We start from the raw sequence: 16648 nt of genomic DNA, 5'->3' as shown, positions 1-16648 counted from the left end.
TACGGTCACTGTTTCTTCAGCATGTATTGTGAACAACTTTATCAAGGTCAAAATAGAATAAACTATGCTTCTTCATAACTGCAAACTGCTCCTCCCCCCTGAGCAGTAAGTTCTCTGGGACAGGAGAAGTTAATACTTATAATGAGAGTGCAGAGTGAAGAGAAGGGCCATAGAAAAGCTTCGTGTCTTCCATGCAGCACACTTTTAGGGTCAGTGGAGGCGTCTGGGCTGATCTAATAGCTAAACTGGTTCCTTGAAGGATGAGGGGGGATTACACAAGGGAAGAGAGAGGAGGAGGAATGCTGTTGCACACTGAGGAAATAGCTGCTAGGTAGCATCAGAGGCAAAGAGGACGGGCATAGTGGAGGCAGTGGCAGGAGTTTAGTGGGTCTGGGACACTGAGTATTGGGTGGGGTGTAGTGACAGATGAGTCAGAAAGATGAATGGGGCTCAAATTATGTAGGGCTTTCAGCTGTGGTGGGGTGTTTGGGATTCATCTCCAAGTACTAGGGAAATGAAGGAATTTAAAGCAAGGGAATATGATTAATTGGGCATGCATTTTTAGAAAGGAATTCATGACTACTGAGGGGAAGACTGGGAAGAGGCAGTCAGTACAAATGGAATGAAGACAATTAGTAGGCTCTTGCAGTGTCTCAGAAGACAGAGGATCTTCAGGTGGAGCATGGGGAATGAGGTAGAGATATTGGATTTGAATATCTAGGCAGTACAATTACAGTATTTGATGATAAATAGACATTAATGAGTGTGTTATTAGGGAATAGGAAAATAAAAAAATTATTCTTGAATACCTGGGCAATAACTCCCTAGCTTAAAATTCTTCTGGAAGATAACAAAACACGCTTCTCAGTTTAACAGTTGTGACAACAGAGTCTTAAGGCAGCCCTGGATTTGATCATCATCAATGAAGTCAGCCTGAGTTCTACAGGAGATTTCTCTTAACTGTTGTAACCGGGTTGCATTTGACCCAGAGTTATACAATCTCAGTGAGATTCTCCATGGAAAAAAATCACCTGCCTCACAGGCATTTTTAGTCTCAAGGTGCTCTTGGCCTCTCCATGTTCCCTGGTAGGCTTGGTGGTAAGGGGGGGGGGGGCGCGGGGAACCTAGCCAGCATCAGGGCATGCTCATCTATTTTCCGTGGGAACTGGTCATTTTAAAGGAGAAAGAATTAGAGTCGCTGAGTAAGAGGTATCTAAACTTGGAAAAAACGTTTCCTAACTCTATATGGAGGTTCTCCAGTCCTAAACTGGAAGGATGAAATGCCAAATATGCTTTGTGGCTGTGGGGTGTCTAATGCAACCCCAGCACACAATTCAGGTACTTACCCCTTCTCCGCCATTTTCAATGGTGTTCGCAAGCATTTCTTGCAGTGCTCTGACAGATAAGGACTGTTCCAGCACGAAATTGCAGACACAGAGATCTGGAGGAATGTACTGTGGAAATAAAACCAGAGTGAGGATGCCTGCTCATATCAGCCAGGGATCAGTCACACAGTGGCCTCACGAAGGCACTCGCACCTACAAACTAAAATGAGAGCTGGCTGGCTGGAGAGAAATGTAACAAGGCAGCTTTGCCTTATTTAAGTTAAGATGGGGTTTAAGCTGGATTGTGAAGGATGAAAGGAAGTAAAGCTCCAAGGGAACAGTGGTCAGGATCAACTTGAGTGAAGCCTGATGGTCCTGGTCCGTAAGGCTGAAGAGCACACACAGCCCCGCTGAAGAAGGGACAGGAAGGAAAGGAAAGGTTCATCTACACTCAAGACTAAGTGAGGCCAAAGGAACATATCCACTGATGTCTCAACCACAAGAATTCACAGGACAGAACTAGAGAAAGTGTGGCTCTAGACTACAAAGTCCACCATAGGAAACCTGTTTGTTTGTGAAGAAAACTTGGGTTTGGCATGCATAAAGAGGCAGCAAGGAGATTAAAAGCTACATAAACATAGGTCTAAACAAGAAAAAGTCCACCCAAGAACTTATGATCCCTATAATACCCATTCTAATGTATTGGAATCACTTAACAGAGATCAGTTTTTGTCATATTAGCATTTGTTCTGGATATTTCTTACCAATGACTAAGGGACCTCCCTTGCATATGGCTGCTAATAGCTGACACTCATCAAGTGAGCATGTTATCCATGCCAAGCATTCTTCTAAATGTCCTACATACATTACCATACCTAGTCTGTATAAGCATTCAGTAAGATAGGCACTCTGAATGCCCCAGTCAATAACCCAGGAAACTAAGGCAGAGAACATTCAGGTCATCTGTAAAAGTACTGTTTTTGGCTAAGACAGATTCACATGGAGGCAGTCTGTTTCTAGGGTTCACATGTTTAGTTCTATACTGTTACCAATACTAACAAAGAGAGTAAAGATTTTTTTTTTCTACAATTAAGACTTTTTTTTCTAAATTAGAATCAAGCTTGTTTTACATGTCAATCCCAGTTCCCTCTCCCTCCCCTCCTCCCTGCCCCCTCTGATCCTCTAGCCCAACCCCTTTCTGCTCCCCAGAGAGGGTGAGGCATTCCACAGGGGATCTTCAAAGTCTGTCATATCATTTGGGTCAGGGCCTAGGCCCTCCTCCATGTGACTAGGCTAAGAGAGTATCTCTCTATGTGGAATGGGCTTCCAAATTAAGACATTTTAGATTAGCAAATAATTAAGTACTGCATTTCTGTAAATACAGTGTTTGATATTGAGAAAGTTATAAAAAAAAAAAAAAAAAAACAAGACCATTGCCCTCAGGACCTTATAGTCCAGTTTCATAATAGTATACCCTCCTCCTTGGAACTACATCTTGTGACTGTCTTAAATGCCATCCTTCCTCTGATAGTACATCAGCATGATGAGAATAACAGCAACGAGAAATGTGGGGCTGTGAGGTGGAAAATGGACATGAGAGGTGGTGCTGGCAGAAGGAGTCTCACAGACAACCTATGTCTTCTTCTTTTTTTTTTTTTTCCTGAGTAGCCTACTAGTCTACTGTAAAGCACTAGGGTCAGCCTCCAACATAAAACCTGTTTAAAGAAAAATAATATAGATAACAAAATGTCTTAACTGACAGAGTCATGACCTGAATCAAAATAATCTTGAGCTGTCTCAAAAAGGAGTTAGCCATGAAATAACCAAGAGAAGCACAGCTGTGTCCAGGTAGCTGTGTATGATGGTCAGAATATCCTTTGTGGGCACATGTCCTCAATGCGGATGTTAAGCTGTCTGAGCCTGAGCATCACCCCACCTGTGTACTAATAATGTCTATGTATCCTCAAAAGACCTTGGCTTTTGGGCTTCTGATGGAACACTTCCTCCATCTTTGTGAATTTTTCTAGAGAAACAGAAGGGAAAAACATATTCAAATAGGAGATCTGGTCTACCATAGTTTGGGAGGGAAAGGGGTCACCTTATCCCAAGCACGTCCCATATACCTCATAAATATTCATAAAACCTTTGAAACAGTACACAGCATAGAACCCACTGTGCTGTCATGCTGCTTTGGGACAGCCCACTCCAGTCTCTCTTTGGAGTGCTTGCTTTGCTAAGTAAACCACTTAAACTGTGTCTCTCAAATACATCTTTCCTTTGAGAAGAACAGAAAAGCAGTCCCCCAACCCCCCACCGTCTGTTCTTCAGAATTGGAAACAGCAACTGACAGCTATTCCTAATGCTTCAAAACAGGCAAAGCTGTTTCCATGGATTCTGATTTAAAGGTAAAGGTAGCCCATTACTAAGAGTTAGATAACTTCCCAGACTTGTGTTTTCCACTTAAAAAACAAAGATAATGGAATTGACTGCTTTAAGTTAATTTTATTTTCCTGTGTTTGTGTATTTCTCATCTCTTCCCAACCTCAATGTCCTGAAAAAATAAGAACTTGCTGTTCTAAATGTAAGATAATGTCCTATATGTTGGACCTGCTGGGAATGTTTTCAATAAAGCTTTAAGACCCCATTGTTAAAATATTTCTCTAGAAATGGACCATCCTATCCCAAAGGCTATTAGCTATGGTGACTTCTAATTTGAAGTACCTTTCTACTAAGGATTTTAGGGACTATTTTTCTGTTTCTGCTTTCTCCACAGGTGAAAGGAAATCTAATCAGGAAATCTAAAAGCCTAGTTCTAGAATTCTGGTAGAACAGGAATTTTTCTGGTTCTCATCACAGCGGTTTAACCAAGGAGAAAGGCTACCACTTACAAAGAATGTCTCAGTGTCTTTATTTCACAGTGGCTTTTTCTTTGTTTTCAAAGTTTATTCCTAAAGAAGGAGGTTAATTCATTTTCATGGGATTCAAGACAGAAGGCAGCTGAGTCTCATATCTAGCAGAGCACTGTAACACTATTGTAAGCAGTATGCAATTATATGATCAAGTATTTCCCTGGAGATTTTATGCTGTAAGCATATCACTGAACACACTATCCCAAAATATGCCATTTTAGGGAATTGCATAGAGCTGTATCTACCTGGATTTTATGTCACCAGATTAGAATACAGAATCACTCAGTCTTTCTTCTTCCTTGACTTCTTTAGACCATGTGATTTGGAGATTTTCCATTCAGAAATATCTGCAGTTGAAGTTCGTATTTGAAACGGGGGCTTTTGGACTAGTCATTTAAATAGTCTCATTATGAATGTCTTTAATAACCAACCTATTTAATCAATTCCCTCTAAAGCCCCAAGTATCTGAGACTTTTTCTTACAGGAGATTACCTGATCTTTCAAACTTTTCTCTCAGTGTGGTTTGCTTGGAGTGGAGGTAGAAGTTCTTGTCTCTGCCATCATTCATTAAGAGGAAGGGTTGATGATAACATGGACAATTGGCATGCTACAATTGTAACTGTTCTTTCCCTCAAGGTACTAAAATTACCAAAGAACTCTTAGTTTTATGAGTGGCATGAACAGGTGCATTTAAATAGAGGATGGTTTGCATTAAGAGGATGGGAGAGCCATACAGATCCTTATGGTTTTGTTTCTGTATCTCTAGCATGTGGTCCCTGCCTGCAACTCTTTATATTTAGGAGAGTCATCATATCACTTTAATAGCACACAGAATAATGTGTGGGCAGTGTCAAGGGAGGGAACAGAGTAACAGAAATATCTGGAGAAAAACAAAATGCAACTTGTGACATGAATGAGCACAGAATCATCTGACCTGCTATGCCAGCTGCCATCCTTAATTAAACTCCAAACTGGACTGAGTTCCTACTTCTCCACCCCTGAAGAATGAGCAAAGGCCACTAGCTCATCAAAGCTCATTTGTCTGCATCCAGGAGAGTCTCTCAGGAGGCCAGCTCATTGTCTCCATGCTCTGGAGCCTGTGCCTCAGTCACTCTGTCTGCCAGACATCGGGCACTTATTTGATGATTTTCAGCACGGAGAGAAACACTCTGTTGACATCTGTTCTGAAATAGTTCCTCATCACTCTCCCAGCCCTGTCCTTAGCCTATGCAAGCATTTCATTTCAAAGTGTCCTACAGAAAACCTTGAGATGCCAGGGCCTTTGAAAGCTAGGAACAAGTATTCATCTAGTCCCACTATGTGTAAAATTGCAGGGGGGTGGGTCTATTTATCCCCCATGCTCTGTAAACTTACACGCCAGCATAATTTTTCTGAGGCTTGCTGCACCCTAGCTGGTGGGAATCTGCTGCCTCTATCAGTAGAGCATTTCACATTTCTTTAGTACCCCATAGGAGGCACTCCACGTTGAAGTAACATACTAGCAAAGACTTCAAAGAAATGAAGCAATGAGTCAATAACAAGGAGGAGAGTCAACACCTCTCTCTCATAAAGTTAACCGCAGTCTGTTTTCACCTGCCCAGGTTTTGATGTCCTGAAGTCAAACTATTTAATAGGCAGTGGGCTGTTTGAAAAACTGGACTGATTTTACTTAGAACCCTAGTAGGTAAAATAGTACATGTTCCATTCTCTGTAATCCCCTAATGCCATCAATATATGTATGGCCGATAGTAACTGCAGCTATGGACAAAGTGCATTGAGCCTCCCTGACTGAATCATTCCTCCAGACCTGCTGCTCAGGATTTAACATTTTCTTTTCCAATTGTAATGATCTTCTTTGACTTCTCTGTTAATTCATCCGTTCACACAGTGCCATATCTCAGTGATGTATCCTTTAGGTGAATAGATGGCTCCCAATGCAAGTTAGAAAGCTCTGTGTAGAGTGACATTATTGTAGGACAGCCTGAGTTCAAATCTCTGTCCTAAAAGTTGTTAGCTAATGTTGTCAAGCAAGTAATTTGGTTTTTCTGCTCCTTATCTTTCTGCTCTGTAAAGTAGTATCTCTTCAGATAAATATTTTAGGTTTGAAGAACTTAAAAACTGAATGCAGGCAATGGACCCTTAGTTATGAAAGAGGACATAATGCTAATTGTTTTTCTACTTTTTCTGTTATATACATTTTTTGGGTGGTGGATAAGTGCATCAAATTACATTTGATAGTGCAAGTGAAAATTCCAGTGTCAATCTCCACAGCTTCAGAATGGCTATTCTAATAGAAGTTCATGGACATGTAAAGACTTTGGGTCTAGTTAATTTCACTGTATGACGTTTTTGACTTGCAAGTTCCTTATAATAAGTTTTTAATATTTTTTTAAAAGTTAAAAATTGAGGCTTGTGTTTAGTAAATACTTAATGATATATAATGTTCAATAAAGAATGATGAGTTGAAGTCTCAATAGTTGATTTAAATATCCATTTATTTGTAACTTCTGTCATTATTTTGTATAGAATAAAGGCAAAGTCTCTAACCTTCAAGACTTTCTGGTCTAGTGGAATTTTAGGGAAACAAGAGACACTTTTGTGAGACAGAGTATTCATATTTAAGTAAGGAAGGCTACCAGAAGAACCACGTTGAAGGTGGTGGTAGTGGGCAAAGGTATCAATAGTACGGTGGGAGGGGTGGGGTAGGTGGATGGGTGCATGAAGAGTTGATGGTTTATAAGGAAATATTTTTGTCAGGGTAGAGCTACCAAGACTAGGAAATGAGCAGTGAGGTAAAATAAGTAAGCGATGGTGTCTTGTTCCTTATATTCAAAGAAGTTATCTTTACAGCAATGGCTAACACTAAAGAAAGTTATGTAGGAAGTAATAGGATTCATTTTGCATCTTTGAAAAGTCATTGCAGGTATACTTTAAAGTGATCTAGGCCAAGGGAAAGGCAAATTAGGAGATAATTTTAGTAGGCAATGGCTTGAACTAAAGAAATGGCAGTAGGAATGGAGATAATGGATGTATTTAGAAAATCTTAAAATAATTTAAAAAGATGTGGCATGGTGACTAATTGGATATGGGAAATAAGGAAAGAGGGTGACCAGATTACCATTGGTGGCCTAGGGTGTAAATAGCAATCAGAAAGACCAAGGGATGGTGAGACCATATAGGCAAAGAAAGACATGGTTCCTATCTTTTAATGAAGCTTTAACCTATTTGAAGAAGTCTTTGTGCAGCATGATACTTTATAAACAAAACAAGTACATAGACAAAGACATACATATACACATACATACACAAAGACACACATATACATACACTCATACACACAAACACACACAAATACACACACACACAAAGACACACATATACACATACTCATACATACAAACACACACACAAAGACACACACACATCCATAAACTCATACACACAAAGACACACATACAAAGACACATACATACAAACACTACTATGTTAAGAAGCTTGGTATATGAAGACTGGTCTGAACCCTTTTGGGGATGTTGTGATTGTGTCAGTGGGGGCATAGGAGGATGGGAAGGAGAGGGAACTGAGATTGATATAAAAAAGGGTATGTGTGTCCAGCAAAAAAGAAAGAAAGAATGAAAGGAAGGGAGAAAGAAAGGAAGAAATGAAGGAAAGAAGGAAGGGAGAAAGGAAGAAAGGAAGAAAGGAAGAAAGAAAGAAAGTCACCTGGGTAGGAGCTTTGTCAGAAGAGATAAAGACGTTTCTTTGTACCAAACAAGAAAGGCCTTTTGTGCATAGACAGAATTCAATTTTTTGTTTAATAAGTGGTTAAGGTAAGCCCTCTTTATATTTTCTGTGTTTTGTATATTGTTCCTTTCTGTCTAATAATCCCATTAATTGAAATAGTAATTTCAAAGTTAAATCACTGTTAAGAGATGAAGACTGCACTCGGGAGGCAGAGGCAGGCGAATCTCTGTGAATTCGAGGCCAGCCTGGTCTCCAGAGCGTGGATCTCTGTGAGTTCGAGGCCAGCCTGGTCTCCATAGCAAGTGCCAGGATAGGCTCCAAAGCTACACAGAAAAACCCTATCTCGAACCCCACCCCCCCAAAAAAAGAGTCCCAGCACTCGGGAGTCAGAGGCAGGCGGATCTCTGTGAGTTCGAGACCAGCCTGGTCTACAAGAGCTAGTTCCAGGACAGCCTCCAAAGCTACAAAGAAACCTTGTCTCAAAAAACCAAAAAAAAAAAAAAAAAAAAAGAGAGAGATGACGACTAGGGCCAGGGTTGTTTAGGGTCATTGAAGACTCTGTTCTCGGAAGGTATTAATATAGTTCTCATGGAACCTCAGTTTCCACAAGAGTAAGTTGTTATAAAGAGAAAGACTGACTTTTTCTTAATATCTGTCCTATCTCACTGTGTGATCGCTCTCATTTGTACTCCTGCCACAATGCTACCCACCTTTACTAGAGCCAAACCAATGCAAATACCAATCTCAGACTTTCAATTTCCCAAACTACAAACTAAATAAGCTTATTTTCTTTATAAAGCCCTGGCCTCAGATATTTTGCTACAACATCAAAAACTGATGAATACATCCCCTTTTACTTTTTCATTCTGTTTGTGATTGCAAAGTCAAGGAACAAATACAGCTGGTGTTCGTTGTCCTGTATTTTAAATTGTGTAGACAAAGGAAGTTGCTTTCTCAAGGAGCACTATGTCTGCTTGTACAACGCTGGCCCCAGTCCCTAGTAGCCTACCTTCTACATCCATTGTGTGTATTCCATCTTACTACACTGTCTCAAAAAGGAATGATAACCCTGTCCTCAGAACGGCTCAATGTAGCTCTACTCAAAGACAAGAATAAGAATATTCCCCAAGCTTTTTTTTTTGTATAGAAAACCATTCTCTTCTTTTAAAATATATGCCAAGTCAACTAGCCCCTACTGGAACCGGCATGAATTTGGTGTCTTGTGGTACAGCATCAGGACATACAGGGGTGGGTGCACATTTTGTATTCAAGAACTTTGAATATACAGACATTATGTCATCCACCTACAGGAGACATGAGCTCATTATAAACTTCCAATAAATTATTGATAATGCATAATTATTTGTACTGTGCTTATAATTCAAAAGCAGAACTACTCGTCAACCAAACACCCACCTTCTACACCAACAAGATTTTACTTAAATATTCATACAGTTAAGTGCTTTTCAAATCTAAATATTACCCCTAAAAGTTGTTGATAGCTTATAAAGTAAAGTAGATGGTGAAAGTTTAAAGCCAAGTTTTTGCTTAGCTTCTGGATTTCTAAAAAACCCAAACAAACAAAAAAGATGTCTAATTGTTTTAGAACCACATTAGAAGTAGGTCAATTAAGATACAGAGGAATTTGACCACATGTATGTAGTGAGCAAAGAAATAAGTATATAATCGAATCCATCCAGCTATCTATGTATCATCTGTCTGGTTTTCCATTAATAAATCAGTGCAATTTTATATGTATAATGTACCTATCCACATAACTTGTACCAGACATCACACTTAATTCTTACCTCAAACCTCTTTGGGGATGAGATTGAAATGTTTTATACATGAAGAAACTGAAAGAAAGGCTGAAAGGCTTCTTCCAAACCACCTTCCTGAAAAGAATATTTAACTCTTTTTGTAAATTTTATATACTTAATTGTTATATTCTATTAGGTACAATGTAACAATTTGATCCACTACCGCCTTTCTATATATAATATGTAGCGATCAGAGTAGTTAGAAATTTTCATATGCATAAACAGCTTAATTTTTTTATTAACTTGTAATAATTGTCCTTATAAATTTGTCACAGGGTTATGTTTCAAACAGGTATACCATATGTACTGACCAATTCAGGTAAAGTTAAGACTTTCATTTCCTTATACTACTTTGTCTTGGAGAACTTAAAGAGGAGCTCCTGTCTTCCACTTACACACAAAATGTTACCAATTTATTATTAACTGTTGTCCCTCCACCATTCTGCTGGGCCATTTATATCTTGAATTTCTTTTTTTGTTTTGTTTTGTTTTTTGAGACAGGTTTTCTCTGTGGCTTTGGAGGCTGTCCTGGAACTAGCTCTTATAGACCAGGCTGGCCTCGAACTACCTGCCTCTGCTTCCCGAGTGCTGGGATTAAAGGCATGTGCCAACACCACCTGGCCCTATATCTTGAATTTCAAACCCAACTTTCCAACTCATTTTGCATCAGTATCCCGGAGGAGAAAATGAACTTTTCAGAATTCTAATCTCACCAGGCCACCTCTCTCCCCAATCTCTTGCTTTAAAATCAAGTTCAAAATTTCATATTGGATTTTTTTTATTATCTCAGAAAGACATGTCCACTACATAACAGTTACTGGGAATTTAAAAGCTGCAGAATGAAGTTCTGGTATGCTTATAGCTTTAGAAAATTCCTGGCAGGTAAGATTATGCCTGGCTTTGTGAAGTTCTGAAATCCCACATCAGTTAACTAGGTAAGCTTTCTCTTTGTTCAACTCTGCTGCTGATGGGCCCAGACATACACTTGCAAATGCTAAGCCTGTCACATCATGATTTAAAGCAATTTGAGTAATTTATCTGTTTCTGTTAGGACCTATAATCTTGAAATAAAGTTAAAATGCACAACACCTTAAGTTACTAAAAAAATAACTATGGCAAAGGATAGTGGGTCTTTTAAAATACATATGCACATACTTTTTTGTTTATGTGCGTGTGCATATACTATTCAAAAAAGTTGAACCCTAAGGTTTTTTTCTTTAACTTGGCCATTTCTCTTGCATCTGAATGTACTTAAAATTGAAACTCAAAGCTAGAGGAATGCTTTAGTGGAGATAACCAGGAAAAAAAAATCAAAAGGAAGTAAAGAAGTCTCCTTTTGATGGTTGGGCAGCCTGCCACAGGAGTGCAATGCTGTCAGCAAAAGCCAGACTCCAGGGTTACTCTTGGGTGAGTGAGCTGTCCTGAGAACCATGGCACCAAGCGAGTCTGGAAGATGAAGTATTTCCTGTCACAGGTGCAGTACAGCTTGTGGGTGCTGCACTGACCTGAGAAGATTCAGATGGAAGGGACTGGAATATGCTACTCATGTTCAAGGGAAAGAGAACACTATCAAATTCCAAGAGATGTGAATACTTAATAAAATAAAAAAAGCTTGTGGCAATAAGCTTCAGTAAACACATTAAGTAGGAAGGATGCTTGCAGAAACACTTGAGAGAAATGCCACTGTTACTGGGAAGTAAGGGACTCAAAATTCAAGGAAATTAAATCCCCACAAAAGTCTTGCAGAGAAACACTAATCTAAGATGATAACCCAGGGAAAACCATTCATAACTGCGTCTTTACCCATGCTCTGACATTCCAGCTGGTTGAACCATGTTCGTTGACAAAGCCATGGAAATCCAGCTTCTTCCAGTGAGACTATTTACAAACTTAGATGAGGGTGATGTTTGGAACATCAGTTCCTCTTGGAAATGCCCAAGGATTTTTAAATAAAAGCTAATGTAAATATTATCTTGTTCTGGATATACTACTGCTAAGACACAGTTGCTCAAGAATCCCCTCAGGGTGGGTGCTACAATTCATGTTTCAGGAACCCTTCTCTGAGAGGAAGCCAAGTGATTGTGCAGTGGTTCTCCGACTCATATTCAAGAGATACTGCAGAACATCAGGACCAAATAAGCAAAAGCAGGTCCCTGAGATGCTGATACTCAATCTAGAGCCTTCTTTAAATCACTTCACTTATCAAAGCATAACAACTTACTTTAAACAACTGACCCTATAAGAAGAGATCTTCTCTGACTTGGTTGCAGCTAGAAGGAACACTGAAGTATCCTGGAAACCAGCAATGTGCCAAATACCATTATTTCTGGCAGTTAGGGACACTGTTATCAAGAGCCTGTGGAAACCAATGATGTAAACCTCATGTTCTTAAAAATAAGAAAGAGGAGAGAGCGCCAAGGAATAGGAAAAAAAATGTTGGGCAGCTGGTTTATAAAATACTTGCTGGGAAAAGCATAAGTGACAGGTTGGATGGTTGATTTGGTTCTCTATTGAGCCAACTTTTTCTTTCTGCCTGGCAGTACATGGCTGGCATGTTAAACAACTATGGTGCCAATAGATGGCAACTTGAAACTTGTGGCTTCGAGAGAAGCAGCAGTAATACCTATAGCTGATGTGCAGACATCCCTAAAGCACTGACTTCTCCTGAGGTTCTAAAATATATCAAATGTATAAATGAATATAGAATATGTAAGGTGTAAAACTGAAACCTATACCTGTGATTATCACAGGTCCTACAACAGGATCCACAAATGCCTAATAGAACCCTGGCATTCTAGCTTTCAGCTGGCATTGCGATGAGACAGTCTGAAGGTGTTATTCTGAAAAGCTTGCACATTCAAATAACAGAAATAAGGATGAGAGAAGGGCAGAGTGTCCAATAAAAGATAGGTTTATGAATAAATTGGGGGTCTAAACATCCACCAGGGAGGAAGGTGGGACACGGGGTGATGAGACTGGGAAAACAAAAGCTAGCAAACACGGGGAGATAGATAGAGCAAAGCTAAGTTAAAAGGGGAGAAGTAATGTCTAGCCTCAAGATAATGTTCATGTTTTAGCCTTAAACTTCCTTTCATGTTCATAGGAAGCACGAAGAGCATGATTTTCTCTCCCACATATTCCTTTGCTGTTTCACTTAACCTTAGTCATAGTTCATATTGCTGTGATGAAACCCCATAACTAGAAGCAACTTGGGGAGGGAAGGCTTACATATCCCCAATCACAGTCCACTGAGGGAAGCCAAGACAGGAACTCAAATAGGGTAGGAGCCTGAAGACAAGACCTTCTGCATTAAAGTCACAGAGGCTTGCTTAGCTTGCTTTCTTATAGTGCTCAGGACCACCAGCCCAGGGGTGGGTTAGGCCCTCCTACATCACCAATTAAGCAAATGCCTTCTGGGTTTGCCTATGACCTGATCTTATGGAGGCAATTTCTCAACCAAGGTTCCCTCCCCTCAGATGACTCCAGTTCATGTCAAATTGACATAAAACTAGTCAGCACACTCCTCTTCTCTTTGGGGTAATAATGAAAGCTGTTCTTACAGAATTCAGAAACCATAGTGAGACTTTTCTCTATTGTCACAGAGTGGTACCCAGCAGCAACCAGGAAGGGAGAATGTGCATCTGCGTGGCCTTCTAGTTGCATAACAGGAAGAAGATGGAGACTAACATGAGGTTCCCAGGAGAGCTGAGGAAGTGGCACACTGGAGTGGAAGGCTAACAGAAGACTGAGTTGCTGCATTGTACTCAGAGCTGCATACCTCATCAGTACTACTGGCTGCTTAGGGAGCATCTTCAGTGCCAGCCTTGCCTCTGAATGCTGTAGTAGCTTCATGAAGCTCACAGATGCAGGGAAAAAGTGGAAACAGAGCTTAGGGCAACTAAGGGCAAGAACAATAGCTTGGCTCCTCAATGTTAGGATCTCCCCTCCCCCCAGTCCCTTTTTCCTACTCTTAAACTGAACCAAAATTCTAAGTTAGACATACTTTTTTCACCCCCTATGTGGTATTTTTGTTTTTAGGGAAATAAGCATATGACTACAAACTGAGTTCTGGCCTTTGAGAAGTTGGCAAGGAACACGGGCAGATATTCATAAAACTCACAGTGTTCCAAAGTCTTTGTGAAAATAGGGTTGTAAATATTTTTTTTCTCAAAGACAGAAAAAGTTCTGTTATCTTTCCACAGATAATTTAGTTAAATGCTCCTCGATGACCTCCTAATATCTCAGAGAAACCATTAGTTCTAAATGTTCATATTTTTCACGGGGCATGCAGCCTTCCTCACAGACATTTAAAATACAGCTGTTGTGCGCAGTTAGTATTGCTGGACAGTGGCTGCAGGAGGTGAGGAGGGGCTCGTTAGGTTGGAAAAGAAGAGAGGTGGGAGAGGGACAAGTAACACAGAGAAAGCTGGAAAAAGTCATTCAGAAGTCTAATTTACAAGTGGGCTAAAATACAATTTTAAAACAGGGATTTGAATGGAGGTATCCTACATGGAGAGAGCGTGCTCTTTCCCGAAGCTGTAGTTAGAATTTTCTTTGGGCCACCAACCAGCTCCCAAGTAAAGCCACTGGGACTTATTATCATGAATGCTCAGCCTTAGCTTACACTTGTCCCACTCGCTCTTGTGACTCCTGTTTCTATTCATCTATGTTTTGCCTCAGGGTTTTTTAACCTTTCTTTTTATTCTGTATGCTCTACTTTCCTCCTTCCTCCTTGTCTGTCTGTCTGTCTGTCCCTGGTGTCTACCTGGTGTCTCTTTTTCTTTCTTTCCCAAGCCCAAATTCCTCCTCCTTACTTTCCTGTTCAGAAATCCTACCTATACCTCCTCCCTCGCTATTGGCCATTCATCTTTTTATGAGACCAGTCAGGAGCCTTAGGCAGGCAAGGTAAAACAGCAACACATCTTTATATATTTAAACAAATGTAACACATCTTTGCATAGTCAAACAAATATTCCACAACACAAAGCCACAAGCTATTACATAATATCTCAAAGCTGGGTATGAGATATTGTCTATTGGTTGGGGATACCAGAGATCCACCTGATGATACAAGTTATTGTATTTGTCATTGGTCTTGTCCATTTACTAGAACTAAAGTTGTCAAAAGTCTTACCCAGCTGTGAATAATACAAGTTACATGACCAGCTTGTCGAGATATGTTCATTGGTGCAACAATGGTATGGATGTTATTGGAGTAACCAATCACTTTTTAAAATAGGATTTAATGCCCTCCCCATAGTAGAAAACTCCTGCCTGGTACTATAAACCTGGATAGGAACCCATTGTTGGGGAGGTCATAAGCTCAAGATGATAAGCTACTAGTATTTATTTGCTAGATGGACAGAGTATCAAACTGATTTTTTAAAATTTATCTTTATACTCAGAGACTAATGCAGCTCCTATTCTTCACCAAGGAAGCTTCATTTTTGCAATGGGCATCAGTTAATACAGAGATTCATAGCCGGTCAAGGCACAGAGAATGAGTGACTGTGGAGTCACTTAAATGACATCTATACCTCCACACATAAGGTTCAGGGAACTATCATGGAAGAAGTAGCAGAAAAATTTTAAGAGCCAAATGTCAGTGAGGACAGCTGTAAACTAGTGTCTTCTGGTAATGGCAGGGCCACTGCAGCTGTGGTTACCTGTATAAATCTGTACAAGGTAAGGCCAGATCCAATTCTTGCAGGGATAGGGCTATGAGGGACTACCTATAGCTGCAGAACTATTGGCAGTTGATGACTACTTGGGTATGTGTGAGGGGTGATTTTTCTTCAAGACTGTGGTTCCTGGTAGGTTGTCCAGACCCCAGTGATTGGTACTACATCCATATACAGACAGGCAATAATGTATGGATTCAGTCATTTTAAAAGAAAGGATACAAAATTGGTAAGGAGATATGTTTGGGGGCTCAGAGAGGAGTTGGAAGGAGGTAGTGGTGGATGGATACTATCAAAATATAACATCTATGAAATTCTTAAAAGAGTGTAAATAGAATATAAATTTCCATAGATGAGCACACAACATTATATATTTGCATATATATGCATATATAGCTAAATGAATACTTAGTGTGTTACATAATAATACACTAAAGATTTCACTTAGCAATAAGCACTAATTAGGTAGAATGGTAATACCAACACCTAACACCTCCTTGGGCTATAGTGTCTTTGGTGCTGTCATTCTTGCCAGAAAAATTCTAATGGAGAATAGAGAAACCAACAATCCTAAACTTCAAAGCTACAGTAGGTAGCCACTGATACCTATCACCTAGGGTAAGAAACAGCCCCATAGACATAAGGGAAACTGTAAGAAATTGATTCTCTTCCTACTTGATTCTAATTCAGAAATTGGATGGAAAAATCATGTCAAATGTTGCTTCTGCCCAACCACCCCAGTGTGGATGACTGAACTTTATTATTCAGTTCCTTTCCTCCTCTCTTCTAAGTGTCTAGCTCACAAACCCAATGCTTTCCATCAACAATGAGCATAGAGAAAGGGCATCACATAACCAATCACGGCTTTTATTTTCTCCTCTTGGATAGCAAGGTGTTCAACGTGAAATGGTTAATTTGGCAACAGCAGCAGTTAAAAGGGAATATCAGTAGTCAGAGGGGAACATATCACATCTCAATAAGGAGAGTCCTTGATCATAATGACCTAAGTAAGGGCAGTCTGTCAGATATGGAGATAAATGCTTCAAATTAGTGAGTTGCTTTCAGTCAGATTTTCTGTATATTTTCTGTGCACAAGATGGGAGTTAAAAGGCATATCTAGTTTCCTATTAAACTTCTACATTTGTGGAAAGAAACAAATTTGTTTGGTA

General features: G+C 39.8%; 1 protein-coding gene across 1 annotated transcript in view; it reads right to left on the bottom strand.

Moving 5' to 3' along the window:
* Ryr3 (ryanodine receptor 3) overlaps positions 1 to 16648 on the bottom strand; it is a 465461-nt gene that overhangs the window by 333470 nt on the left and 115343 nt on the right. Inside the window, 1 exon segment of the mRNA XM_035447052.1 lies at positions 1347 to 1454. Coding sequence (XP_035302943.1) covers positions 1347 to 1454 — 108 coding nt within the window.

This window comes from Cricetulus griseus, chromosome 6 (assembly GCF_003668045.3).
Source record: "Cricetulus griseus strain 17A/GY chromosome 6, alternate assembly CriGri-PICRH-1.0, whole genome shotgun sequence".
Lineage (NCBI taxonomy): Eukaryota > Metazoa > Chordata > Mammalia > Rodentia > Cricetidae > Cricetulus > Cricetulus griseus.
This window is presented reverse-complemented; position numbering and strand designations above follow the sequence as displayed.